General features: G+C 51.8%; 1 protein-coding gene and 1 pseudogene across 1 annotated transcript; both read right to left on the minus strand.

Moving 5' to 3' along the window:
• Nucleotides 1–944: 944 nt before the first annotated feature.
• LOC118471966 (phosphoenolpyruvate/phosphate translocator 3, chloroplastic-like) lies at nt 945–17,968 on the minus strand (annotated as a pseudogene).
• Nucleotides 17,969–18,504: 536 nt separating this feature from the next.
• Nucleotides 18,505–19,945, minus strand: LOC103628832 (pumilio homolog 24). The gene is made up of 4 exons (XM_035959270.1): nt 19,651–19,945; nt 19,515–19,568; nt 19,000–19,061; nt 18,505–18,927 (listed from the first exon to the last, which is right to left on the minus strand). The coding sequence occupies exons 1-4, from the start codon at nt 19,909–19,911 to the stop codon at nt 18,747–18,749; spliced, it is 558 nt and encodes a 185-aa protein (XP_035815163.1). The 5' UTR covers nt 19,912–19,945; the 3' UTR covers nt 18,505–18,746.
• Nucleotides 19,946–27,289: the final 7,344 nt, after the last annotated feature.

Raw genomic sequence — 27,289 nt, forward strand, 5'->3', positions numbered from 1 at the left:
CGAGTTGTTACGTCGCTTCCGATCCATCTCGCCGGCGTCCATGTCAGCTTCTCACGTCGCGACACGTGTTGTCACAGTTCAATTATTCATCCTTCTTGTGTTCAATCTCTGTCTCTTTACATTTGTGATTGCAAAAAATATTCAGCGCTATCAATTGCAGAATAGAGCCATTTCCTTTTCTTGATTTGAACGAGTCGGAGCCCTGCTGCCTAACCATTCACTGGCAACTCTAATTACTGATCGTGACTGTGCACTTACTTACATTCTTTTTCCTTTCTAGAACTGCATGTGGTAATTGTGCAGTGCCTTCTCATCTGGAATATGAAGTGATTGGCGAATGTTTTTTTTTAAAAAAAACTTTTTGGTTATCACTCTATGTTTATTTCATTTTCCTGTGAGTTTACTTTTATGTTTTTCATGGTGTATATACCTTCTCAACTGCTCTCATCCACGAAAGCGATATCTTTTTTATCAATCAATATCACCAGTTGATTCTGAAATTCTGTCTATTTCATATATACCATATCCAGGAACCAGGATATTCCTTTTGTTTTTCTTTCAGCAAAAAACACAAAGTTCGTAAAGAATATATATAATAGTAAGAAAACATTGAACCATATTTTGACGTAAAGAATATATATAATAGTGAGAGCATTCTGTCAGTTTCAATGACATGGAAATATATTCCAAAATTTGTATTCTCTTGAAATCTAAGAATGCTATATCTGCGTTGTTCACGTGTTCTACCACACCTTGTCGAGGAAACTTACGTACAAGCTTTTCACATCAAAAGAAGCTGACAAGAGAACACATTTATTTTAAGACGCAACATGGGGAAACTACATGTGTTTGCTACCGTGAAGGCCAGTCTGCTTCACCACGTCGACTGATAGTTCCAAATTCTCCATCATTCTATAGTCTGTTACCTCATCAGGGAGTTGTCTTCATGCAGCCGTAGCCTTTGGTTTTGACTTTTTGAACTACGAGTACAGGAACACTCCAGCGAGAGCAACACCGGTTCCTGCAGGCAAAGAAAAAACTTACAATTCAGACACTGATGAGACGTTCAATAACTGGCACTTGCATGAAGAATATTAATCACTTCTGTACCTAAGGCATTTATAGGTGAAATTAGAGTTCTAAAGAAGAGAACGGATGACACAATGACCACCACACGTTTAAAAGAGTTAGCAACCGAATGGGTCACGGGAGATACTTAGCCAATAAATTGTACGAAACCTGTCGAGAAATAAATAGAGACTTCATTAGACGTAATTCAGTGTGCAATAGAATTCATAGTAACAGTTAGATACGAGATAGTCCAAAAAACTGATAGACACTAATGAGGAAAAATAATGAGTTCATACAATTTTTGATGCATTTGTTTTCTCTATGTGTGTTGATTTATCATCATCTATTTGAATATAACGACTACTATTTTGAGACGGATGGAGTACTTTTTAGGCTAAAAAACTGATATTCAACATTTTTTCATGAGATGACACATGAAAGCTGAAAAATTGTTCAACATAACTGGAGATAATATCATATTTAACTGGAATGGTCTGATCCTAGCAATAAAACAATGGACAAAAGATATATATTATCTGCAAGCAAGTAGTAAGTAGTTTGTTTGGACCTAAGTAGCCAACCGCAGTAGCCACTAACAGACAATTTTAGCAACATCCGAGAGACTACAAAAAATGTTTTGAGCGGAGACAGACTGGCCTCACCTGTTGGTAAAAATAGAAAGATGTCCCAGCAAGTGCCGCTCTTACAAATAATTCTTTTACATTAACTCCCTGAAAACCCAAAAAGTTTAGTGTTCAGCAATTTCATGTCAGTAAAGTGTTGAAATATTCCAAAAATTCTTGTTTTTCATGCTGGCCACCCTTACAGCATTCTGTAGATACGATGGGCTAAACTTGATTCCTTCTACACATAGCATCAGTGGAGCAGATAACAAGAATGCCATGACAGTTATTATTGAGAAGAGATTTATGTCATCCAAACTGTCCTGTAATAAGAACAAGTCTAGTTAGGGGGTGTAGCGTTCACAGCATATATCGTGCTGAACTGTTGTGGATTTACAGTTAGGGAACATTATAAGCGCAAAAGGCTCACCTCTTTATCAACGAGAATTTTCTTGCTGTAAACGTTCCGCGATTGATTCATAAGATTCGAAGTCATGGCACTCCAGAATCCAATCTTGTTTTATCCTAGTCTTAGAATCAAATACACAATATTGCTTTGATTAAATTCTTTGACGCTTTAAAGCAATAAATTACCAGTTGAATGAAACTTCAGTCATCGACGCCAATACAACTCCACCAACAATAGTGTCGGGGACCATAATTAGGGGTACCCTCAAGACGCCTAATTCTCAGCTGGTAACCCCCATCAGCATAAAGCTGCAAAGGCCTGATGGGCACGATTAAGTCAGGGATCAGTCCACACGAGTGACTCGATCGCGCTTCACCCGAGCCTAGCCTCGGCCGAAGGCAGCCGACCTCGAGAGACTTCCGTCTCGCCCGAGGCCCCCTTTTTATGGCGGACACATCACCGGCTCGCCCAAGGCCTTGGCTTCGCTCAGAAGCAACCTTGACTAAATCACCACACCGACTGACCAAATTGCAGGGGCATTTAACGCAAAGGTGGCCTGACACCTCTATCCTGACACGCGCCCCCGGCAGAGCCGAGGTGACCGCCGTCACTCCACCGCTCCACTGGCCAGTCTGACAGAAGGACAGCGCCGCCTGCGCCACTCCGACTGCAGTGCCACTCGACAGAGTGAGTCTGACAGGCAATTAGTCCTTGCCAAAGGACCCGGAAGACGGCGAACTCCGCTCCGCCCGACCCCAGGGCTCGGACTCGGGCTAGGATCCGGAAGACGGCGAACTCCGCTCCGCCCGACCCCAGGGCTCGGACTCGGGCTAAGACCCGGAAGACGGCGAACTCCGCTCCGCCCGACCCTAGGGCTCGGACTCGGGCTAAGACCCGGAAGACGGCGAACTCCGCTCCGCCCGACCCCAGGGCTCGGACTCGGGCTAAGACCCGGAAGACGGCGAACTCCGCTCCGCCCGACCACAGGGCTCGGACTCGGGCTAAGACCCGGAAGACGACGAAACTCCGCCTCGCCCGACCCCAGGGCTCGGACTCCGCCCTGGCCTCGGCCGGACGACTTCCGCCTCGCCCGACCCCCTGGCTCGGGCTCGGCCACGGCAACTGAAGGCAAGACTCAACCTCGGCTTCGGAGGAAACCCCACGTCGCCCTGCCTAGAGCACAGACCGCCACGTCAACAGGAAACGTCATCATCATCCTACCCCGAATCGACTCAGGTCACGGAGAACAAGACCGGCGTCTCGTCCGGTCAGCTCCGCCAGAGGGGCAATGATGGCGCTCCACGAGCTCTATGACGACGGCGGCCCCCAGCTCTCTTACGGCAGCAGGACAACGTCAGCAGGGACTCGACCGCTCCAACAGCTGTCCCTCCATCAGGCTCCGTCGCACCTCCGATAGCCACGACATCACGACAGCAGGATGCCCAGATCTCTCCGGCTGCCACATCGGCATGTACCTAGGGCACTAGCTCTCCCCCCGCTAGACACGTAGCACTCTGCTACATCCCCATTGTACACCTGGATCCTCTCCTTACAACTATAAAAGGAAGGACCAGGGCCTTCTCAGAGAAGGTTGGCCGCGCGGGACCGAGGACGGGACAGGCGCTCTCTTGGGGCCGCTCTCTTCCCTCACCCGCGTGGACGCTTGTAACCCCCCTACTGCAAGCGCACCTGACCTGGGCGCGGGACGAACACGAAGGCCGCGGGACTTCCACCTCTCTCACGCTCGGCTCCGGCCGCCTCGCCTCTCCCCCCTCCGCGCTCGCCCACGCGCTCGACCCATCTGGGCTGGGGCACGCAGCACACTCACTCGTCGGCTTAGGGACCCCCCTGTCTCGAAACGCCGACAGTTGGCGCGCCAGGTAGGGGCCTGCTGCGTGCTGACGAATAGCTCCCCGTCAAGCTCCAGATGGGCAGTCTCCAGCAACCTCTCCGGCCCGGGACGGTGCTTCGTTTCGGGGCTCTCGAGTTCATGTCCTTCGACGGCAGCTACGACATGATACTTCTTCCACCGCCGTGCGACCACGACAATGGCGGCCGACAACCCGCCCGCCGGCGGCGGAATCGACGACGTCTACCCCGCGTGGTGGAAAAGCAACATTCGGGCTCGCTCCGTTCTCTCCCCCGCCAACGGAGGAGGAGGCGGGGCCGTCAAGGCCAGACGGGAGGCCGCGCTTCGCCGGCCGTCGAGCGAATCGACGCCCCCGACGCCCCGACGGAAGGCACGCCGGACATCGACCTCGCGTTCAAGACGGAGGCAAGCGCCGTCCCCCCGCGGCACGATGACCCCGAGCAAGAAGACGACGCCGGCGCGCTCGCGGAAAGCCTGCAGGACGTCGCCCTCGAACCAGAGATGACGGCGCAACCAGTCCCCGATGTGACTACGTCGCTTCTCGTCGACCAAAAGGTAACGACTAACTCCCATCTTGCGTCATTTCGACTCGGCCTCAACCCGCCAAACGACCTCGATTTGGCGGGCGCTCTCATTGAGGCGAGTGCAACCCCACTGAGGTTCTGTATGCGGTCGCCTTGGGACCGACTGACGGACGTCTCGACCTACGGGCCCTCTGGGTCCGAGGAAGATGACGACCCCAGCATCGGTTGGGATTTCTCCGGACTTGGCAACCCCAGTGCCGTGCGGGACTTCATGACCGCATGTGACTACTGTCTGTCCGACTGTTCCGATGGAAGCCGCAGCCTTGGCGACGAGAGCTGCGGCTCAAGCCGCGAATGTTTCCACATCGAGCTAGGGAATCCCACCGAAGGCAACCATCTTGGCATGCCGGAGGATGGTGATCCCCCTAGGCCGGAGCCTCGCGCCGACATCCCACGGGAGCTAGCTGTGGTCCCCGCTCCGGCGGGGGGTTACGACCCACAACTCGAGCAAGTCCGCGAGGCGCAGGCCAGGCTCAACGAGGGAACGGGAGCGCTTGAGCCGATCCGTCGGGACGTCGGACAGGCATGGGTGGGCCAACCCCTGTCCGGAGAAATACGTCATCTGCCCCAAGGTCTCCAGCACCGCGTCGCCAACGACGTCAGGATCAGGCCGCTGCCCGCATCCAGCGGGGTCGGTCAGAACCTGGCAACCACAGCAATGCTCATCCGCGCGATGCCGGAGCCGTCAACCACCGAGGGTCGGCGGATCCAGGGAGAACTCAAGAATCTCCTGGAAGGCGCCGCGGCCCGGCGGGCCGAGAGCACTGCATCCCGAAGGCAAGGATATCCCTCGGAACCTCATGCCGCGACTTCCCGATTCATGCGGGAAGCCTCGGTCTACACCGGGCGCACGCGCAACACCGCGCCTGCGGCCCCGGGCCACCTCGGCAACGAGCACCATCGACGCGACCGTCGGGCTCACCTCGACGAAAGGGTGCGCCGAGGCTATCACCCCAGGCGTGGGGGACGTTACGACAGCGGGGAGGATCGGAGTCCTTCGCCCGAACCACCCGGTCCGCAGGCTTTCAGTCGGGCCATCCGACGGGCGCCATTCCCGACCCGGTTCCGACCCCCGACTACTATCGTAAAGTACTCGGGGGAAACGAGACCGGAGCTGTGGCTCGCGGACTACCGCCTTGCCTGCCAACTGGGTGGAACGGACGACGACAACCTCATCATCCGCAACCTCCCCCTGTTCCTCTCCGACACTGCTCGTGCCTGGTTGGGGCACCTGCCTCCGGGGCAGATTTCCAACTGGGACGACTTGGTCCAAGCCTTCGCTGGCAATTTCCAGGGCACATACGTGCGCCCAGGGAATTCCTGGGACCTTCGAAGCTGCCGGCAACAGCCGGGGGAGTCGCTCCGGGACTACATCCGGCGATTCTCGAAGCAGCGCACCGAGCTGCCCAACATCACCGACTCGGATGTCATCGGCGCGTTCCTCGCCGGCACCACTTGCCGCGACCTGGTGAGCAAGCTGGGTCGCAAAACCCCCACCAGGGCGAGCGAGCTGATGGACATCGCCACCAAGTTCGCCTCCGGCCAGGAGGCGGTCGAGGCTATCTTCCGAAAGGACAAGCAGCCCCAGGGCCGCCCATCGGAAGAAGCCCCCGAGGCGTCTGCTCCGCGCGGCGCCAAGAAGAAAGGCAAGAAGAAGTCGCAATCGAAACGCGACGCCGCAGACGCGGACCTTGTCGCCGCCGCCGAGTATAAGAACCCTCGGAAGCCCCCCGGAGGTGCAAACCTCTTCGACAAGATGCTCAAGGAGCCGTGCCCCTACCATCAGGGGCCCGTCAAGCACACCCTCGAGGAGTGTGTTATGCTTCGGCGTCATTTCCACAGGGCCGGGCCACCCGCCGAGGGTGGCAGGGCCCGCGACGACGACAAGAACGAAGATCACCAAGCAGGAGAATTCCCCGAGGTCCGCGACTGCTTCATGATCTACGGAGGGCATGCGGTGAATGCCTCGGCTCGGCACCGCAAGCAAGAGCGCCGGGAGGTCTGCTCGTTGAAGGTGGCGGCGCCAGTCTACCTAGACTGGTCCGACAAGCCCATCACTTTCGACCGAGCCGACCACCCCGACCATGTGCCGAGCCCGGGGAAATACCCGCTCGTCGTCGACCCCGTTGTCGGCGATGTCAGGCTCACCAAGGTCCTGATGGATGGGGGCAGCTGCCTCAACATCATCTACGCCGAGACCCTCAAGCTCCTGCGCGTCGATCCGTCCACCGTCCGAGCAGGCGCTGCGCCCTTCCACGGGATCATCCCTGGGAAGCGCGTCCAGCCCCTCGGGCGACTCGACCTCCCAGTCTGCTTCGGGACACCCTCCAACTTCCGAAGGGAGACCCTGACGTTCGAAGTGGTCGGGTTCCGAGGAACCTACCACGCCGTGTTAGGGAGGCCATGCTACGCGAAGTTCATGGCCGTCCCCAACTACACCTACCTGAAGCTCAAGATGCCGGGCCCCAATGGGGTCATCACCGTCGGCCCCACGTACAAACACGCGTTCGAATGCGACGTGGAGTGCGTGGAGTACGCCGAGGCCCTCGCCGAGTCCGAGGCCCTCATCGCCGACCTGGAGAACCTCTCCAAGGAGGTCCCAGACGTGAAGCGCCATGCCGGCAACTTCGAGCCAGCGGAGACGGTCAAGGCCGTCCCCCTCGACCCCAGCGGCGACACCACCAAGCAGATCCGGATCGGTCCCGGGCTCGACCCCAAATAGGAAGCAGTGCTCGTCGACTTCCTCCGCGCAAAACGCCGACGTCTTTGCGTGGAGTCCCTCGGACACGCCCGGCATACCGAGGGATGCCGCCGAACACTCGCTGGATATTTGGGCCGGGGCCCGACTCGTCAGGCAGCCTCTGCGCCTTGATCATCAAGGAAGGGTCGGCCTCGCCATAGCGGAGCCCGACCCTCCCTCGGGGGCTAAAAAGGGGGAACCCCTCTGCGTCGAGATCGAACCCCTCGGCGTCGAGATCTTTTTAATCAAAAAAAAAAGGGGGAGCCTCTTGCGTCCTCCCAGCTACGTTCTCCCGGCTATGTCAGAAGCCGGGTCTCGAGGAGCGAACGCGAGTTCATGAAAATGGCAAGGCCGATTGAGCCGAGGAACTCCCGTACCTCCGGGTTAGGGATACCTCACTCATCACCTGCCGCGGAGAATGGCCCAACTCGAGAAGCCACTCTATTATCGACGAGCTAGGACGAACACGCAGACGGAAAGAGAGGAGAGTACGACTCCATGCAAGAAAGACAAAAGTGTTCAGGCCTCAGCGGCCGTGGTAAGACACACGTTCAACAAGAAACTGTTCAAACGAGAATCAGGTGCCGCCTTGGGAAGGAGCCGCGCTTTCAACTACACCCCCGCCATCGGTGAGATCCCTCTCGGCCTCCGGTGACGTCACAGGAGGAAGGACCTCCGCCTCAAAGGTGGTCGCCAGCACCGCGCTTGGGCCAGCGGCAACCGCGTCAAGCCGCTGCACCTCCGCCAAAGCAGCATCGTCTTCGTCAGGAAGGCAGTACCCCTCACTAACCCGCTCCAGATCCACAACGTAGTGAGAGGCGAGCACGGCGAAGGCCCGCCTGACGCCGTGGTGTAGCGCTTCGCGGACTCTGCCGCGGGCGTGACCACTCAAAGCCCGAAGGCGGCTCTGAGGGGAGCTTCCTGAAGGGACGTCATCAGAGCCGAGGGCACGGTAAAAGTCCGAGACGGCCTCGGACATGACCGCGAGGTCCGCCTCCCTCTGCTCAGCGGCTCCGGCAAGCGCCTCAGCAAGCGCCTTGGCGGACTCATCAAGGGCGGACTCAAGCTCTGCAAATAGCCAGGAGAGATACCTCAAGTACAAGCAAGGGAAACGGACAAGAAAAAGAACTAGGGAGGACCGAGACGTACTCCCGGCTCGGGCACGATGCTCCGAGGCCGCGACTTGGGTTGCAGCTAAGTCGGCCGCAAGGGTCTCGGCTCGGCTTTCGGCCTCGGCAGCCCGGCCTTGAAGCCGGTTCCCTTCCTCGACGACCCGGGCGAGCTCCGATCGCTGCTGTTGCGCCTCCGCACGCGCCGCTGCCGCCTCGGCTCTCAGGTCGGCGCACAACAGCTGGAGATCCGCCACCTTGGCATCTTGCTGAGAAAGGCGCGTGGTAGCCCCGGCAAGCGAAGACCTCAGGGATCGCAGTGAGCCCCAGACATCAACCTCACGGCGGATGAATGACGACTTAGCGGCGCTCCGGTCCGTCAGATCCTGGGAAAAGGAAACAGGGCGTCACAGCGAGTATCATACAGAAGGAAGAAAGGGATGCCCGAAACCGCTACCTGGAGGATTTTGGGGACGTCTCTGCAGAAGACCTCCAGCGACGCCCGGAGCGACCCCATCGTCGTCTCTGCGCACTCGCGGAGCTCACCCCAGGACTGGTCCTCCTGCTCATCATCAAGAACGAAGACGGGGTCCGAGGCCTCGCGGGTCCGGAATCGGAGCAACGGGCGCCGGGCCTCGGGGCTCCGCCGCACGGCGATGAGGCTGTCGCCCGGCGGGACAGGTTGCGCGACCGCGCCCACCTCTTCTGAGGTCTTGGGCACCGACGCATCAGCCATCCCGGCACTGGCGGCGGCTGGGCACCCTTCGACAAGGACGGCGGCAGCCTCGACGGTGGCGGGCGCCGGCATGACCGGCCCGACAGGCGAACTCAGAGCCGTGTGGGCGTCAGCCGCCTCCTCAACCACGATCGCCGCTCCGGCTGAAGAGCCGGCCTCGGGAGCCCGCTCCTCCGAGATTAGCGACGCCCGAACCCCCGATGTCGGGGTGCCCCGCGAGAGGGTCGGCTGAATGGTGCTGGCCGCACAGCTCGGCGCCGTCTTGAGGGCCTTCCGGGGTGCCAGGTCGGTCTGGCCGTGACTTCGCTTGCTGGATAGAAAAGGAAGGGGATCACAACCAAAACATACGAATGGGAGGCCAAGACGAAGACATTCCGAGGTACTCACCCACTCCGGGCCATGATCCACCGCGCCTGGGGAGAGCCTTCTTGGATCCCAGCTCTCGAAACGGCCACCGAGGTCCGCTTCGCCGGCGCTTGGGGCGCCTGGGAAACAGGTTCCTCGGGCACGGCAGCGACGACCTGAGGGTCACTCCCGGCCACCCCCAGCACAAGCGGCGGCCTCTGGGGAACAGACGCCTTGGTCTGGACCCCCGGAACTACTTCAGCTCCTCCGGCGGAGGGGTCAGGTGGCCTCTCGGTTCGCCCCCGCGCCTCGGGTCGGGAGCCCGACGCCCCGACTTCGGGGGCTGACGGAGTCGGTTCGCTCGGGGGCTGGACCGACGGCTCTGGGCCACACCCCAGGCCGAGGCTGAGACCAAGACGGGCGGCCACATCATCATCATCATCATCATCGTCGTCGTCATCGTCGTCGGGCGTCTCCGGCGACGGCTCCCTCGGGAGTCCGTCCCTCTCCTGCTGGCGGCGGCGCTTCTCTAAGGCGTCCCGAGCCCGCCTCCGCTCGCGGGCCCGGGCCTTCTCCGCGTCCTTCTTTTTCTTCTTCTCCTCCGCGGCAACCCGCCGCGCTGCACGGTCCACCACGTCCTCCGGAACCCGTGGCAGGGAGGGTTTGTGACACCCCACATCCTAAAAGGAGGGGAGAAAGGAACCCGATCATAAGGACCTGGAGCAACCAGACATACGAAGAAAGGAGGAGCGGACGCTCACCAAAGTCACGCACCCCTGATCGGGGCGCATCCGAAGCTGGGAGTATGCGTGGGGGTCCGGCTTCCCCATCGCGGCCGACACCCGCCATTGGAGGGCGTCAGAAGAAAGAGGATCCGGGGACATCCGTGAGCCCTCCCAGTCGGCTCCCGGGGTCATCTCCCAGAGCGACAGCCGCCGCTCCGCCAATGGGAGCACCCTCCGACGGTGAATGGCGGCGATCACTCCCGCAGCAGTAAGTCCCCCCTCCCGCAACTCCTTCAGGGCCTGGAGAAGGGGCTCGAGATTTTTTTTGCCTCTCGTGCGGGGTCCCGTGGCGCCAGGCGTCGGTGGCAGCTGTAACTACTCGCTGGGAAAACGGTGGGAGCAACTCACCGTCGTTCCGGAGGTAGAACCACCGGCGCTGCCACCCCTTGTTCGAAGACGCGAGAATGGCAGGAATGTACTGCAACGCCCGCGACTGCCTCAACAAGAGAATGCAGCCACCGGCCCGCACCGCTGCGCGGATCTTCCTCTCCCCCGTCGACAAGGCGAAAGGCTCGGCGAAGAAGAAGTAAGTCCACAAATCCCAATGGGGAGCAATCCCCAAGTACCCTTCGCATAGCGCTACGAAAATAGCGGCCTGCGAGATGGAGTTGGGGGAGAGGTTGTGCAACTCCACCCCGTAGTGGAACAAGATGGCCCGCATAAAGCGGCCCGCCGGCGCACCAAATCCCCGCTCATGGAAGGAGACGAAGCTCACAACATACCCCGGCGGTGGGGACGGAGCGGCTCCGCCCACGGGAGGAATCCACTCTGGCCGCTGCTTGTCGGTGAGGGGGCGGAGCAGACCTTCGCCGACCAGCTCCTCCAGATCGCTCGCCGTCACCGTGGAGAAGGGCCACGGATCGCGCGGGGGGATTATGGTCACTCGGTCCGCCATCACCAAAGATGGAGAAGATGGCGGCGCGGGGGGCAGGGAAGGCGGTTTCCCTCTCCTCCGGCTAAAGTTTCCCGGGTGGCGAAAACCTGAAGGGAAAAGAAGGGAGCAGAGTGAAGAACCGTCACCGGGCCCCCTCTCGAGTATATGAAGGCCAGGGCGAAACCGTTTCCAGCACGCCGCCTGGACCGGATACAGGATTCGAAAAACGCGAAGCGGCACAGCCGTTCCTCGAAACGGCTCGCACACGCGTAGCGGCCGCCCCGCCAACCACTCGCCCCGTCGCGTTAACTCCGCGGCGGGACACGCGGCGCTTCTGGCAGGAGGAGCGCGCGACGCTTCACCTTCGCCTTAATAACCGCGTCAGAAAAGGTACGCCGCGTCGTCTGATTTCGTATCCTTTTCCGTTTTCCTCTTTCTCTATCTCTTGCAACAGGGACCGGGGAAGGGGGATACCCCGAGAGGGATCCTTCTCCGCGAAGGAACCGGGCTCCGCGCCCCCCATGACTGATCAGGGGTTCGAAGGCTGGCCCCCCGAGGGTTCAACAGCCGCCTCAGATCGCGTGGGCCCGATACCCACTACTGGTCAGGGGTTCGAAGGCCGGCCCTCCGAAGGGCTCCACGGCCGCCTCAGGCTACTCGGGCTCCGCGCCCATTACTGATCAGGGGTTCGAAGGCTGGCCCCCGAAGGGTTCACAGTCGCCTCAGACACCGAGCGAGGGATGACCAGGGGTACGTTCGATACATAACCGAGGCTCGGGCTGCGCTCCCGAGGTACCCTAGGACATATCCGAGACCAGCGGGAACGATCTTGTAACGGAATCCCATCGGAGGGAGGCATCGAGCCCTCGGACCCCGTCGCCAGGGGACCGGGTCCGGCAAGTCACCCGCAGGTACTTTTGGGCGTGCCTCTGGGCCCCTAGCCGACCCCCAACGAACGGGGCACGGACGTCCACTCGGATTACCCGCTTGCAGCTCACCGGAGACACCATGTTCGGTGCCCATCGAGGGTAACATGGCGCACTCCCCCCCTCCTCCTTGCGGAAAGGCGACGTAGGGGCGTATGTAGAAAGCCGAGTCTGTCCCTGATCGTCCTCTCGCCCTGTGCAGAGGCTCGGGGGCTGCTCTCGCAAAAACCGGCTCCGGCCAAATCGTTGACAGCGTCAACATACCAGCCCGAGAGCTTGGGCCCCGACCGTGCACCCGGGCTACGGCCAGTTCGCATGAGGGAACGACCAGACCAGCCGAAGCGTTAAGCGAAGTATTAAGACCTCGAAGGAGTGTAACCACTCCTCCGAGGCCTCGGGGGCTACACCCGGCGGGTGCGCTCGCGCGCACCCACCGGAACGAAATGCAACCGAGAAAGGCTGGTCCCCTTGCAAAAAAGTGCGACAAAAGCCTCCAAGCGAGTGCTAACACTCCCTTCGAGGCTCGGGGGCTACTGTCGGGGACCATAATTAGGGGTACCCTCAAGACGCCTAATTCTCAGCTGGTAACCCCCATCAGCATAAAGCTGCAAAGGCCTGATGGGCACGATTAAGTCAGGGATCAGTCCACACGAGTGACTCGATCGCGCTTCACGCGAGCCTAGCCTCGGCCGAAGGCAGCCGACCTCGAGAGACTTCCGTCTCGCCCGAGGCCCCCTTTTTATGGCGGACACATCACCGGCTCGCCCAAGGCCTTGGCTTCGCTCAGAAGCAACCTTGACTAAATCACCACACCGACTGACCAAATTGCAGGGGCATTTAACGCAAAGGTGGCCTGACACCTCTATCCTGACACGCGCCCCCGGCAGAGCCGAGGTGACCGCCGTCACTCCACCGCTCCACTGGCCAGTCTGACAGAAGGACAGCGCCGCCTGCGCCACTCCGACTGCAGTGCCACTCGACAGAGTGAGTCTGACAGGCAATTAGGCCTTGCCAAAGGACCCGGAAGACGGCGAACTCCGCTCCGCCCGACCCCAGGGCTCGGACTCGGGCTAGGACCCGGAAGACGGCGAACTCCGCTCCGCCCGACCCCAGGGCTCGGACTCGGGCTAAGACCCGGAAGACGGCGAACTCCGCTCCGCCCGACCCCAGGGCTCGGACTCGGGCTAAGACCCGGAAGACGGCGAACTCCGCTCCGCCCGACCCTAGGGCTCGGACTCGGGCTAAGACCCGGAAGACGGCGAACTCCGCTCCGCCCGACCCCAGGGCTCGGACTCGGGCTAAGACCCGGAAGACGACGAAACTCCGCCTCGCCCGACCCCAGGGCTCGGACTCCGCCCTGGCCTCGGCCGGACGACTTCCGCCTCGCCCGACCCCCTGGCTCGGGCTCGGCCACGGCAACTGAAGGCAAGACTCAACCTCGGCTTCGGAGGAAACCCCACGTCGCCCTGCCTAGAGCACAGACCGCCACGTCAACAGGAAACGTCATCATCATCCTACCCCGAATCGACTCAGGTCACGGAGAACAAGACCGGCGTCTCGTCCGGTCAGCTCCGCCAGAGGGGCAATGATGGCGCTCCACGAGCTCTATGACGACGGCGGCCCCCAGCTCTCTTACGGCAGCAGGACAACGTCAGCAGGGACTCGACCGCTCCAACAGCTGTCCCTCCATCAGGCTCCGTCGCACCTCCGATAGCCACGACATCACGACAGCAGGATGCCCAGATCTCTCCGGCTGCCACATCGGCATGTACCTAGGGCACTAGCTCTCCCCCCGCTAGACACGTAGCACTCTGCTACATCCCCATTGTACACCTGGATCCTCTCCTTACAACTATAAAAGGAAGGACCAGGGCCTTCTCAGAGAAGGTTGGCCGCGCGGGACCGAGGACGGGACAGGCGCTCTCTTGGGGCCGCTCTCTTCCCTCACCCGCGTGGACGCTTGTAACCCCCCTACTGCAAGCGCACCTGACCTGGGCGCGGGACGAACACGAAGGCCGCGGGACTTCCACCTCTCTCACGCTCGGCTCCGGCCGCCTCGCCTCTCCCCCCTCCGCGCTCGCCCACGCGCTCGACCCATCTGGGCTGGGGCACGCAGCACACTCACTCGTCGGCTTAGGGACCCCCCTGTCTCGAAACGCCGACAAATAGGGACAAGAGAACCCAACAATGGTAGAGAAGGTGTCTGTAGAGACAGAATACAGAAACAGATGTTTATATGAAGGATTCCACCTTTGAGGACAAATAATCTAGCAAAGGTGCGATGTATAGAAATAGTGCCTCCTCAACTCCATGGATAAAGTGTGATCAAGCCAAAACTATACATTTCTAAAAAAATCAAAGCACAAATCTGAGAAATTGTTGTTTTAATTCCTTGCTGGGAAGCCCAGCTTTGCAGCTCAATTTGTGCAGCTACCACAAGCGCAACACAGAAATTGTGGAAAGGATTATTGTTGATCATAATGCTCTCCATATATGGGCTCACAATCATCATTTGTTTTAGCTTCATTCTTGAAATAGCCTTTAGTTACATTTGGACCCCCAATGAAAACTTCTCCCCGAGGCATTGGTAAATCAATGGTCAAGTATCCACCCTCAGGCCAGTCAATCAACTAAAAATACAGTGGCCGATGTCTGAAAGGTTGCCTCGCTCTAAAAGACTAACTAAAAAGCTATCACACTTTTAGTCTAAAAAGCTATCATAGTTTCAGTTTGTCGAACTCTAAAAAACTATCACATTAGAGTCAACTTTTAACTCTCTGACATTTTTAACTGTAAGACAACTCTTAAAACTACTATTCTTAATATTAGAGTTGCCTATTAAATCTTAGAAGACTCTAAAAACTACTATTTACCGATTCTCCAGCTTCCATTAGTTGACCCTTTAAAAGATCGAATTTCTCTTGTGTAAGTTTGTTCAGTACACAGCATAATTAAGACAAATTAAACAAAACATAATGGAGAAATAAGGAACTGGGAAGATTTACTCTATAAGGCAAACAACGCACTAAAATAACCGAGCAGGAAGGTAAATCATTGAATTACCCACCCTTTCACCGTTTTGAAGACTCTTTGTTTCTCCGAGAGATTTCCTCTTTGGGATGACCAGGGCACTTTAGCCTTAAAAAGAGCAGTGGTAGGTCCAACCTGAAATTTTGTAAAAAGAACATGGCAATTTTGATATGTAAGCTATTTGTAGTTTGGATCCGCGTTTTCAGTCTACATCATTTGAAAATGACAAAACAAATTAAACAAAAAAATGACCACACCCTGTAGAGTATAAAGGTTGTGAAGACAAGAAATTGAAACGTTAATAATCACATTCCATATGACATACTATTGCCTGGCTAAAAACATGCATTGTGAAACTGTTTATTGCATATAGAGCATCTACTCTATATTTTTTAGTATACTTCAAATGGAAAATGTAGGAGGATATTTTTAGTCCTTCAATCGAGCTGTGTAATCTGGAACAGACTTTGGTTCAACTATATTTTTTAGAATACTGGCCTCAAGTAAATTGACAACCAAACCATGATTAACATTTTGTTCATCCTCAAATATGTTGAAGGCTAAGTGATTGACACTTGGTGGTTCACAGCAGTGAACCATTTATAGGTTAATAAATCATAGTAGGGTGACCGTGCGTTGCTACGACAACTTACAAATTGGTACAAAACAGTGATGCAATCGACTGCAGTGAGGGATCTAGGGTATTGTACCTCTGCAGCATGAGCCTCTTGGTCCTGGTGTAGATGGGAGGTGGCCGTCGACTGCAGTGAGGATTTGGGGCGAGGATGGCTCTCGGCCTGAATAGGTGATCCACCTGCAAGAATAAAGCGAATCGTCCTCCCAAGATTGCACGAACCTTTCTAAAGACAAGCACCACAAAAGCTTCTCTAGTCTCCACACACCAAAGCAGCTTCCATTAACAACGGCTAGACGATGGCTATAGGAAATATCAAATAATCTCTTCACTAACTCTCCTTTTACATCAACCTAAATTCATCTAAGCATGAAATAAATAGAACAGTTTGCAAGAACATGAAAGACCACAAAAGGCAAAGTATGCGCTAACTGTAACGAATAACATTACATTTTTTCGTACACCATCACAGACACGATCAAGTATAGCAGGTACAGCAGTCATTAAAATTAGCTTTAGTACAAAAGCATCACCTTGCCTCGCAAAAGGGGCGTGCAAGTGGTGGCAATAGCCAAGCGTGGTCCATTTCTTGGAGATGGGGCCTGACCCTCGTAGCACCAAATCATCTCCTCGTCCTCCTCTAGTCCTTATTATGAGTACAGTTTTACATTTAATAGGATATAAAATAGTAAGCATATGCGGATTTTGGTTTATAAAAATTGTTTGCAATTTATCATTAAAGTTGAATTAAAAACCAAACCGTTTATGTGATATATATCAGTGTTCCTTTATAGCTTCCATGTTCTCCTTAAGAACATCAGTAACAATAGATTTATTTTGCTCAATGGAAATAAACCTTCAACAGATTCAATACTTAAGCTTCTAAAGAAAAAAATGAGTGTATAACTTATGTGTTCTTTATCCAATGGAAGTTAGATATTTCTAAAACAGATTGAAGCATCAAAGGGTACCTTAAATAATTTAATAGGTGTAGGAGCAAAATCCTAAAAAGGTAATGGAACAGAACTGTCAGTAGGACAGATGTTTATATGAAGGATTCCACCTTTGAGGACAAATAATCTAGCAAAGGTGCGAACCGACCAATTACCTCTCCTAGGAATAGGATAGAGAGGAGGACCGAGAAGAAGGGCTCCATGGCCTTGATGGTGTGGGTGAAGGAGACAGCCACCTTACCCAAACTCATATTGGTGAAAACATTTCCAAGCATGTGGATCAAGGCCAAAGGCAGGAGCTTTGCATACTGTATCGCATCAGTTACACGAGTGAACCAGCTTTACATTGGTGCAGTTCAGTCAATCTTTTTTGTTTATTACTTCCTCATTTCCAAATTATAATTATAAGACGTTTCAGTCTGCAGTTCAGTCAACTAAAAAATATTTATGTTGTTAGGCATGCTAGATGAAGGCATATTACTTGCAAGCCACCAAGAACTTTCATATAGAAAATTGAACAGATGAAAATACATGGAGCAAGTTACAACTAAGGAGTAAGGAGGTGAAATTGTGTTTGAGAACTACCAGTGGTGACACTGACAAAAGAGAGGTTGGTGACGGCAACACAGACAACATCAAGCTCATCATGGGAGGAAACACCGTGACAACCCCTAGAAGCTCCAAGAGTGGCAAATCTGAGCAGCTGAAATAAATGCGGCCACATTGTACTAAAGAAGGGTATATTCTATCTTATATTTATAGCCTCTATCCTATAACAGATGTCATTTTTTAACCAAACATTATTTGAACCTTCTAGTGCAAAACGATCCTAATAAACACTTTCTCGGACAAGCAGTCAGCTCCTCAAAAGGAAAAGGGAAAAAAGAACCACCTCAATGGATGAATATGCTAGTGAACTAAACAAGCAAAATGCACTGGTCAGCTATATAGTGTGCAGCTAGAAACTGATAGCTTTGTATCGTCTGACAAATAAATTTTCTCTGTAAAACTTGTAAAGCTCTTCAGCATATTCTGTTACTCCAAGCTGGTTCCTCAAGTCCGCACTCTGCACTGTCAATATCCATGAATGATTCATCTTGGTTCACAATGTCCTTGTTCTCTGTCTCACCCTGCATTGCCAAAAATGACAGTAAGCAATAGCCATGACAAAGATGGCCAAAACAAATCAGAAGTGCAAATAGCATGTTGATATCGCTATAACTACCAATACCGTCGACCGTCTCATAGAGTTCCACATCAATATCAATGGTGTCATCATCGACCGATTTCTTATGTTGATCAAATCCGGATTTTGGATCAGTTATGAATTTATGATCAGCTGACATTCAGGTTGGCATTTGCTCGCCAAGGAGGAAGTGATTTTTCTAAACAACCAAAGCAATACACAGGGAAGCTTCACCGAAGACTTGTGTTTGACCTACAACTGGTTATTCGACAGGCACATTATTTGTTACAAGTAGTCCAGTTAGTAACTAAATTCGTAGTCCTACAAATATATTCAGAAAATGTCATTGCTCCTTGAAACCTTGATACTAATCAAGTACACAAGCAATCTTATGAATGTTTTGCATAATTGCATTACATCCACAAGCACGTCACCAGCACTTTCTGAAATTTAACCACGTCCACGTTGGAAACATGAGGATCAGTATAGTGATGTTCTATGAGTGGTGGCTGAGGGTAAATGGATTCATCTCGTTATTTTGGCCGCTTGGTCTATTATAGTTAGATATAAAATAGGATCCTTGGTAGTTCTATGAAGTCGATAAAAGAAGATGACATTTTTGAGGTAATCGTGTCTACCATTTTGGAGCATATACAAGACAAGATCATGACCCATGGCAGACTGCATCAAAAAGAAGTGTGTGTCTATATAATTAAGGCCTCATGTATCTTGCCAACTACACGCTCCTTCGTCTTCCCAAGGCCTCAACATTAGATCCACTCTGGCCAGCACAAACGCGGCGACGTGCACGGACGGGGTTCGGTAGATCAACACCCGAAGGGCGCATGCTATGCATAATTCGCTAAACGGATCATGGCGCCCGCAAGAGGAAGAGGAGAGGACGACAAAGCAAGAAAAGGGCGAGGGCAAGGCCGTGTAGGACGACAAATACTGTGTGTGCTAAGCTTACTTGAAGAACACGTGTAGTAACATGTGATGTGGCAATGTCCAAATATTTCCCATCCATTTTATGGATAGCCTGACTTACTGCCCTGGAATGGTGACAATTATGTTAATGTACGAATGCAAACATAAAGATACAAGACTGTGACCCTATTGCTTACTTGGACCTCTCCTCTTTGCTCACATTGCGACATCTCATCTTTTCCCACAATTTCGTTAGTTCCTGCCAGTATTCAGGGTCAAACAAAGCAAACAAGCATTGAATTTAGCAAACTGACGAGTTTACTGTCACCACAAACATCAGTCAAGGTTGAAGAACTTGTTGGTGTTGATGATCTAGTGGAGGCAACACCCAAATTCAAAATCGAAAAAAGGCAAAAATCAGGCTTGGATAGTAGAGCACATAATGGCATCATCAAAAGAACCGTTCAATAAGAAAGTAGGGCAAGCAAAATCTAGTTGCAGAAACTGACTCTCTAGACATATGACTACATGCAGGCTGATGTGTTTAACATAAACTCTGTCCACAGCGGACCGATCCATCATAGTGCAAATCAGGATGCAGCTTGTCATCAAAAGTATTACAATAAGAATCTTAATTTATAATATGACCTGAACATAGGTGGTGCAAGCCCCAAACTGGAACATATGGTGCGGAAAAACAGCACTGAAGCACCTTCTCAAGGCTGTAATGCTGCCTCCTCTTCATCTTCCTGGCCTCCGACATTTCCTGCCACAGTCCAGCTCGTTCGTCAACCTAAGCTCAGACATACAAAGGCACTTCAGAGCACAAACGAGCAATTAAGAGATACCTTGGCCGCGAGGCGTTTCTCCTTGGGGGTAACCAGGGTCTTCTTCCTCGCCACAATTTCGCCGGCGCCGCCATGGGCCGTGTAGCCGCCGGCGGCCGAGTGGCTCTTCCGCTTCGCTCCGTCCCCGCCTCCCTTGACTTGCTTCCGAGGCTTTGCCTTCCCTTCCGCGTGCTCGCGCTTGCGCTTCTTCGCTCCCTGGAGACCGCCGACTGCCATTGTGCGCGCCCCTCGTTGCTCCTGCGCCGAGCACAGTGGATCCATGGAGGAGGGCGACACGCGTGAAGAGCTCCTGCGCCGAGCGCAGTGGATCCATGGAGGAGGGCGACGACGGGCGGGCGGAGGGGACGAGAAGAGTGGATCCTGCACCGTGCACCGTGGATCCGCAGGAGGAGGACGGTGGGGGGCGGACGAGCGGGCGGGTGGGGGTGCCTCCTCCACGTCGTGCGCAGTCGCTACCCACACGCGTGAAGAGCTCCTGTGCTGAGCGCAGTGGATCCATGGAGGCGACGACGGGCGGGCGGAGGGGACGAGAAGAGTGGATCCTGCACCGTGCACCGTGGATCCGTGGCAGGAGGACGGCGGGGGACGGACGAGCGGGCGGGTGGGGGTGCCTCCTCCACGTCGTGCGCAGTCGCTACCGCCCGCCACAAGCAGAGCTAGGGTTTCGGCTGGGAGTCCGTGGAGGGGCGGTGCAGATGAGGCGGGCGGTTGGTGCGGAGGAGGGGGCGGGCACGGCTGGATCCTTGCGTGGACAGGGAAGGGGCGCTTGCGGCTGGATGGCATAGACAGTAGAAACGAACGGTCCAGATAGATGGGAGGCAGAACGGCAGAACGAGGGGAGGCAGACTACTATTACTTACTTAATAAGTAGTGTATATATATATATATATATATATATATATATATATATATATATATATATATATATATAGGGAAGAGGTAATGGAAGCCCTGGGCTTCCGTTAGTGGGGGAAGCCCCAGCCAGGACGCCAACCAGGTCGCGGTCAGCCCACTATACGCGAGCATGCATGCGTCAGCCATGCATATGATAGCCACGAATCCTGGATGAGACGTGACAGACGATATACGCATGCATAAATATATGTATAAATGTGCATAAATCATGCATAGAAGGAATCTTTTGGGCCACGAATCACGAGAACGAATATTACCATGTGTACACCGTTTACGACTGCATAACGTTGTGTAATATGATAGCGTAAACCATGCAACATTTAAATATCCACCGGTTTGAGATAAGGAAAGACGTGCCCCACGTTCGCGTAAATAAAGGCACAGTTACGGGAGGAAACAAATTCTCATTTACAGCTGCCTGTCCACGTTCGTATCTGTGATATTGGCGGCGGTTAACGACTGCATAACGATGCGTAGAATAAACCGTTTACGACTGCATAATGATGTGTAACATGATAGCATAAACCATGCATTATATAAATCTTGACCGGTTTGATATAAGGAAAGACGTGCTGCATAATCGCGTAAATAAAGGGACAGTTACGGTTTGAGAACATTAGTAGAAGGAAATAAATTTTAATTTATAGCCGCAGTTCGCGGGTTCTGCTCGGGCGGATTCCAGCGTAAAACGTGAGCTAAAACAGCGTAAATGAGTACGAATTTTAGCGTAAATCATACAACATTTAAATAATGCCCTCCTGATGATTACAGTAGTACAGTTTTAATAATTTACCCTGGGGCTATACATGCTGACTGAATTTCTGTGTTATTTCCAACTGCACATATATATTTTTATTCTCTATTGTTTCAACGTGTATTCACACTGTATATATACGTATGTAACATAGTATACAACAGTCGTTAACTAAATTGTGATGGCGACTGATATGAGAGATCGATTCTCTAGATCGCCGGACTATGGATGTTGAGCAACGAAACCCTATTCCGAACAATGCTCCTGAACACCACCTCGCTGCCGCTCTCGCACTCGTCGATGCATCGCTCAAGCTCCTCGTGCTTCTTCTGCGCGACATCGGCCGGCGTCGGCGTCTCCGGCTTCTTGGCGAAGGCAGCAGCCACGAAGGCCGTCGGGGCCTTCTTGTTCGAGCACGACGACGCGGCGGCAGACACGGACGCGACGGCCGAGAACACGGCGGCGGAGGCGGCGGCGCTGGCGGCCGCGACGTCCATGAGCGCGGCGGCCATCTCGGCCTCCTCGGCGGTTCCGCTCCTGTCGAGCCGGCCAGCCCCAGCAGGCAGGCGCGCGACGGACCTGGCGGCGAGGCGGGCGAGCTCCCTGTGGAGCGCCACCGTCGCTCGATCATGGTGGAGCGCCACCGTCGGTCGCCTGCCTCGAGGCGACACCGCTGCTGGCCCCCAGGATCACCGCCGCTCGCACGCCCGAGGGAACCGCCGCCGCCGCTAAAACCTAATCCCTGGCGGCGTGGGGTGTTTTTATAGTGTCAGTGTGGGACTGAATAATTGAACGCGTGGGCCGGATCGTGGGCCTGATGCACGTAATATGCGCAGACTATATTTGCATAAACTGATACACACATCAGCATAACTCGTATTATAATTTAGCGTAAGCACAGTTAGGTACAATAAGCCAAAAAGGGTCTGGTGCGGTCTGCACACCTGGTCAGGGTTTCCTGTAGTTAAATAGAGCCCAGGGCTCTAAATACTATATATATATATATATACTAGCACAGGGCCCGTGCGTTGCGACGGCACATAATTGAGCAAGGTCAAGCCGATGAGAGCACAGACACAACAAGCGACAGGTGATCAGGGGATCCACAAGACCGAGGGCATCACATGGGGCCGGACGGGCCGACGACAAGGTAGGTGAAGTTACAACTTTGTTTACACTTCAAAAAGAGTGACAACAAAGTCATTTAGTACTTTAATGTGGGCTTGTGATCATGGAATACATTCCTAGCATCCTTGTGATTATATATTCAATTAATTGATCTTAGGATAAACATAGTTGAAAAAAATGTGGCATATTGCAATTGCAAAACCTACGAGCGAGGAGCAGATACATGCGGTCTATCAAGTACATATAAGAAATGCAGAATAAATTAAACCAAATGTAACATTTTATGCTGGCGCCACAAAAGATGAAATGAAAACAAAGTGGCCACATCATTTAGCGAAAGGACCAATGAACAATTTGACCCAAAGGAATACACTGCAAAAGCTGATTGAAGCCGGTAGTAGGATCACCATCCATATAGGTAAATTTGATTTAATGGCTACATTAATTCCTAGAGAAAAAAATAATCAATCATGACATTTTTATCTGCAGCAAAACTTAGGGAAATTCAGCACAGAAGAAACAACCCCCACCCCAAACCCACACCACCATTTTAGCTCGGGATTGCAAAAACTCGGGCCAACGATGCTCCCATCACCGTGACCTTGTTCTCTTCTCTGTCCACCTCTATTGTCTCGACGACGCCTATACAGAGATGACGAAAGGTCGTTAAGAGCACGAGAAAACACATATAAGTGAGCTGAAGTGTTTTATTCTAATCAGTTATCAAAACATATAAATTACAGAAATGAATGGTCAAATTCAAAATTGCCCTACAGAAATCATTGAAGAGAGTAATAAAAATATAGGCATCGTGTACTTGTGACCTTTATATTAAATGGGGTAGAAAAATGCAACCATGCAGAGAAAAAGTTCATTAACTCAGCATGCAGCAGATTTTATGCATTTTTGTGGAGAAACAAGGGCACTATTCTGACTATGGCATGTCAGGAATGGTTATGGCAGCTTATCAGTACATGCGTTAGAGTTAAGATTTTTTTTCACATCACGCTAAACAACAGTGCAAGCCATATTCATTATTATTACAAGCTATAAACTTGTAGCTGTCACAAAAATGCTTTACTTAGTTTCTACATAGACACACAGTTCTGCAAATAGGCATCTATATTATAGAATGTGAATACATAACCCTTGATGCACCAAAAATAATACCTTCACTTACCTTATAATTTGATGCTGCAACTGGCTCTGAGCATTCCGTAGAGCCTGCCTCCAAGCGCCAACATCATTCCTCTTGTTCATTGGAGGTGGCTCCAAACCATAGCGATACATATCTAGCATAAAAGGAGGTTTGCCAGCCCTAACACGTTCATATTCTTTAGCAAGCATAGGATGATTCTAAAACAAAAAATGATAGCATACTTTACGTTAATTACACCACACATAGATATTCAAACAGTCAAAACTTGCGAACATCTTGATTCAGATCACAGTTCCGGTTTTGATGACACAATAGTTAAAAATCAAATATATCTAAGATATCTATGGACTATGGAATTGAAATACATGAAAAAGAAGATAGTAGCTTCACAAGGTCCAAGTTTAATAACAGCGCTCATTGAACAGTACAGAATATTCTGTTAAAAACTTCCAAGTCATGTTTCAATATTGAATTTCAATTAAAAATGCATACTTCATAAATGGCCAATGCTTGATCCTCAGACCTCAGTGTCATGACCAGATGAGGTGTAACCTCAAATCCATCAGAAGTAAACATCAATCAATCCATCGAACTAATAAAAGCATAAGCAGGTCCTTTTCTGAGCATTTTTCCTTTATCTGAGCCCGAAGTAAACATCTAGCACAAAAATCCTTGATCTGTGCAGGATCGCCATCTAAAGTACTGTAACAAAAGACAGACTACAAGAGCATGATGCCCCAGCTTAACATGCACTGTTACACTCTCGAATCACAAAACGGTGCTAGATGTTATACTTATTATACAACCCAATTAAATGGTTCGCAGGTAAAATGTAAAGGGGTTGTCAACTAAAACTTCAATTTCATATGCAATAGTTAATTAGTTATAAAGTCTAAACAATGCAGAGATACCCCCTGGTATCTCGGTGTACGGCAGTGCCCGGAAGAGCCCCCTCTGCCACACGCAGTTGAAGGAGAGAGAATGGAATTCCCCTTTATAAGGGGGAGCTCTAATCTTCCCCATTCGTTAATCAGTGCTTTTAAAACTACAAAAACTGATGTCTAAAAGTCAAATAGCTCAGTTAAAATGTATAGGGGAATGGTTGGAGAGAAAGTGAAATAGAGGGAAGAGGGAGGTATTTAAATATGAATAGAGAATATGAATAGGGGGATTTGAGAGGGGGAATGGTTGGATTCAGCCTTAGAGCTATCAGCTGTAGGGCAATTTTGAATTTGACCATTCATTTCTGTAATTTATATGTTTTGATAAGTGATAACTATGAAATGACAGCTATAATATTATAAATCTAACAGTACCTTAAGTCACAAGTACTAATTTGTTGTCATTCTCAACTATTAAAATTAAACATAATTTTGCTACTCCTATTAGCATTTCTAGAATATTCATGCAACACCCTTTAGCATCTTCTACTCATCTATCGTGAATCACAGTGCTAATTTTTCATCAAGGACTTCTCAAGATGTCGTGGATGGGTTAAGCGATGAAAGTGATGGTGAAAGCTCAATAAAAAGAAGAGAAGCCCAAAACGTGGGAGAAAGAAAACTACCACTGAAACATCGTATGGCGAAGGAGAAGAAAACCAAATCATCACTGAACAAGCGGTCGCTGAAGAGACTAAAGAAGTTAACAGAGAGGCCGCAAGAAGGGTAAATATGTACAAATTGGTTGCCACGTACGATGGAACGAACAGACCTCTGACACCTTCCTTTCACCACCACCTTGGCTGTTCTTTTGGAAGGAGTAATAGATTAGCCTGAATAAGAAATAACCTCTTGTAACCCAATCAGTAAAGGCATCCAAATAACACTCCCTCCATTCCAATACCAAAAAAATAGCAAAGGTGCCAAACTCTCACCTGGTCATCATCTAAGGTCTTCCACCTGAACTGCACTAACGATTCGAGACGGCTCCCTGTTCAGATCAATCAAAATTTCACTATAAATCTTTGACTCTATGAGTAATTAACCATGAAGATTATACAGAGGAGATTCCTCAAAAAAAGAACAAAGACACAGAAGTGAATAAGAAAAGGTTGAAACTAACATTTCGTTGTTGTTAAACCAAGAACAACCGGCAAAAGTACTCCTCTAACGCATGCTGCAGTTCTTGAACAGCTGATACGTCTGCATAATCTTCCCATAGCAAAAGGTCACCGTTTACCATAACCAAGTCCAGTCTGTGAGCAGAAGAGCAGTAGTGGCCACAGATCAGTGACGAACGACATACATATCTCTCATGTTAACTTCTTTAGTCTTTGGAGGCTCATCAATTATAGGAACAAGCAGAATGACAAATTACACGAAAATGCTACACCTGAAATGCAGCAGCAGCATGATGAAAAAAGAATAATGAAGAAAACAAAACCTTCATGAAGCACCATGACCAGCACGCCATGCACCGCGTCCACTGTGCATAGAATCAAAATACAGGACATTCAAGAAATGGTCTGTCATGGGAAACAAATTTGACAGCAATGGAATATTTTACCGAACATATGGGTTTAGAAGGCCTCACTGGTAAGATAGCGCTATCAGCGATTAGTGACTGCCGCATTTCAGCAAAGCACAACAATTGAGATTCTTGAAAATTAGAAAAACAGACAAATAATTTGCAACTAACCTGCTTATTTGAGTGGAAAAGAAATATTAGCGGGATGCATCATGAAAGGTCAATAACTTACCTGACATGGTATAAATAGAACCATCTGGGCACTTCTTTGATAAGAAGTCAAGTATCTTTCAGCTTGGTTAGCAGTTACACGATGGAAATCGACAACATCATCAACAAGATTAGCTTTCTCCAGCCTCTGTCTAATGCCATGAACTATGAATACCAGATGACTAACTGGAACCTGTTGAGGAGCATTTGCAGAAATGCGAATTCAAAAGGGGAAGAGAAATGCTCACCCGAAGGGGATTGGTCCACAAGCTCTGAGCCCTTGAGCACGTACTCGTCGTCGGTCGCCGGGAGGACGAGGTCGTCCTCCGAAAGGTCGTGCCACACGAACCCGTTCTTGTAGCTCCTGAAACCACCGACTGATCGATCAACACTGGGGAAAAAAGAGATTGCCAAGAAAAAACAGGTCAGGAAAATGTCACGGACAAGGAGCAGTGTCGCATTACCTCTTGCAGGACCACGAGTACATCGCTGCCATGCCCTTGCCGCGCACCATGTTGAGGTGATTAATCACATATGAAGCCCGCCCACCACCACCCCGAGAAAAAGAGCAGAAAATAAGCCATCGTCGATTGAACACCTCGCCCAGTAACAAGTTAACAAAGAGGGGGAATTTCACGTAAGAAGAGGGAGAATCTTCATGGACTGGCTTCCACCAATTGGAAGTAACCAGTTAATAACAGTACCATAGTTTTTTTCCTGGAGCTAATTCCCATCAGAGATGGGTTGATTTCTAAATAAAACCAAAATGGTCACAAGCATATTGATAACAATAAGAATGAAAAGGGTAAATTTGGTCTGTAGGGAGAGATGATCATGAAACGTACTTGTGGGAGGCAACGTGGAGCTCCTCGTTCTTGGACCCTTTGAGGTTCTCGGATCCGAGCTTCACCAGGAAGGAGCGCCAGTGGAGCCTCTCCTCCGCGGGAACCCCATGGAATCTGCGCAAGAGAGACGGTAGATCTCGTCAAGGGGGCGAATCGAGA

This window comes from Zea mays, chromosome 5, assembly GCF_902167145.1.
Source record: "Zea mays cultivar B73 chromosome 5, Zm-B73-REFERENCE-NAM-5.0, whole genome shotgun sequence".
In the NCBI taxonomy this organism is placed as follows: Eukaryota; Viridiplantae; Streptophyta; class Magnoliopsida; order Poales; family Poaceae; genus Zea; species Zea mays.

Coding starts and splice junctions, on each gene's coding strand:
- LOC103628832 (XM_035959270.1), bottom strand. CDS start 19,911: ATGGATCCACTGTGCTCGGCGCAGGAGCAACGAGGGGCGCGCACAATG. Junction 19,569..19,650: donor AGAAACGCCTCGCGGCCAAG/GTATCTCTTAAT, acceptor GGACTGTGGCAG/GAAATGTCGGAGGCCAGGAA. Junction 18,928..18,999: donor AGCAAAGAGGAGAGGTCCAA/GTAAGCAATAGG, acceptor TCACCATTCCAG/GGCAGTAAGTCAGGCTATCC.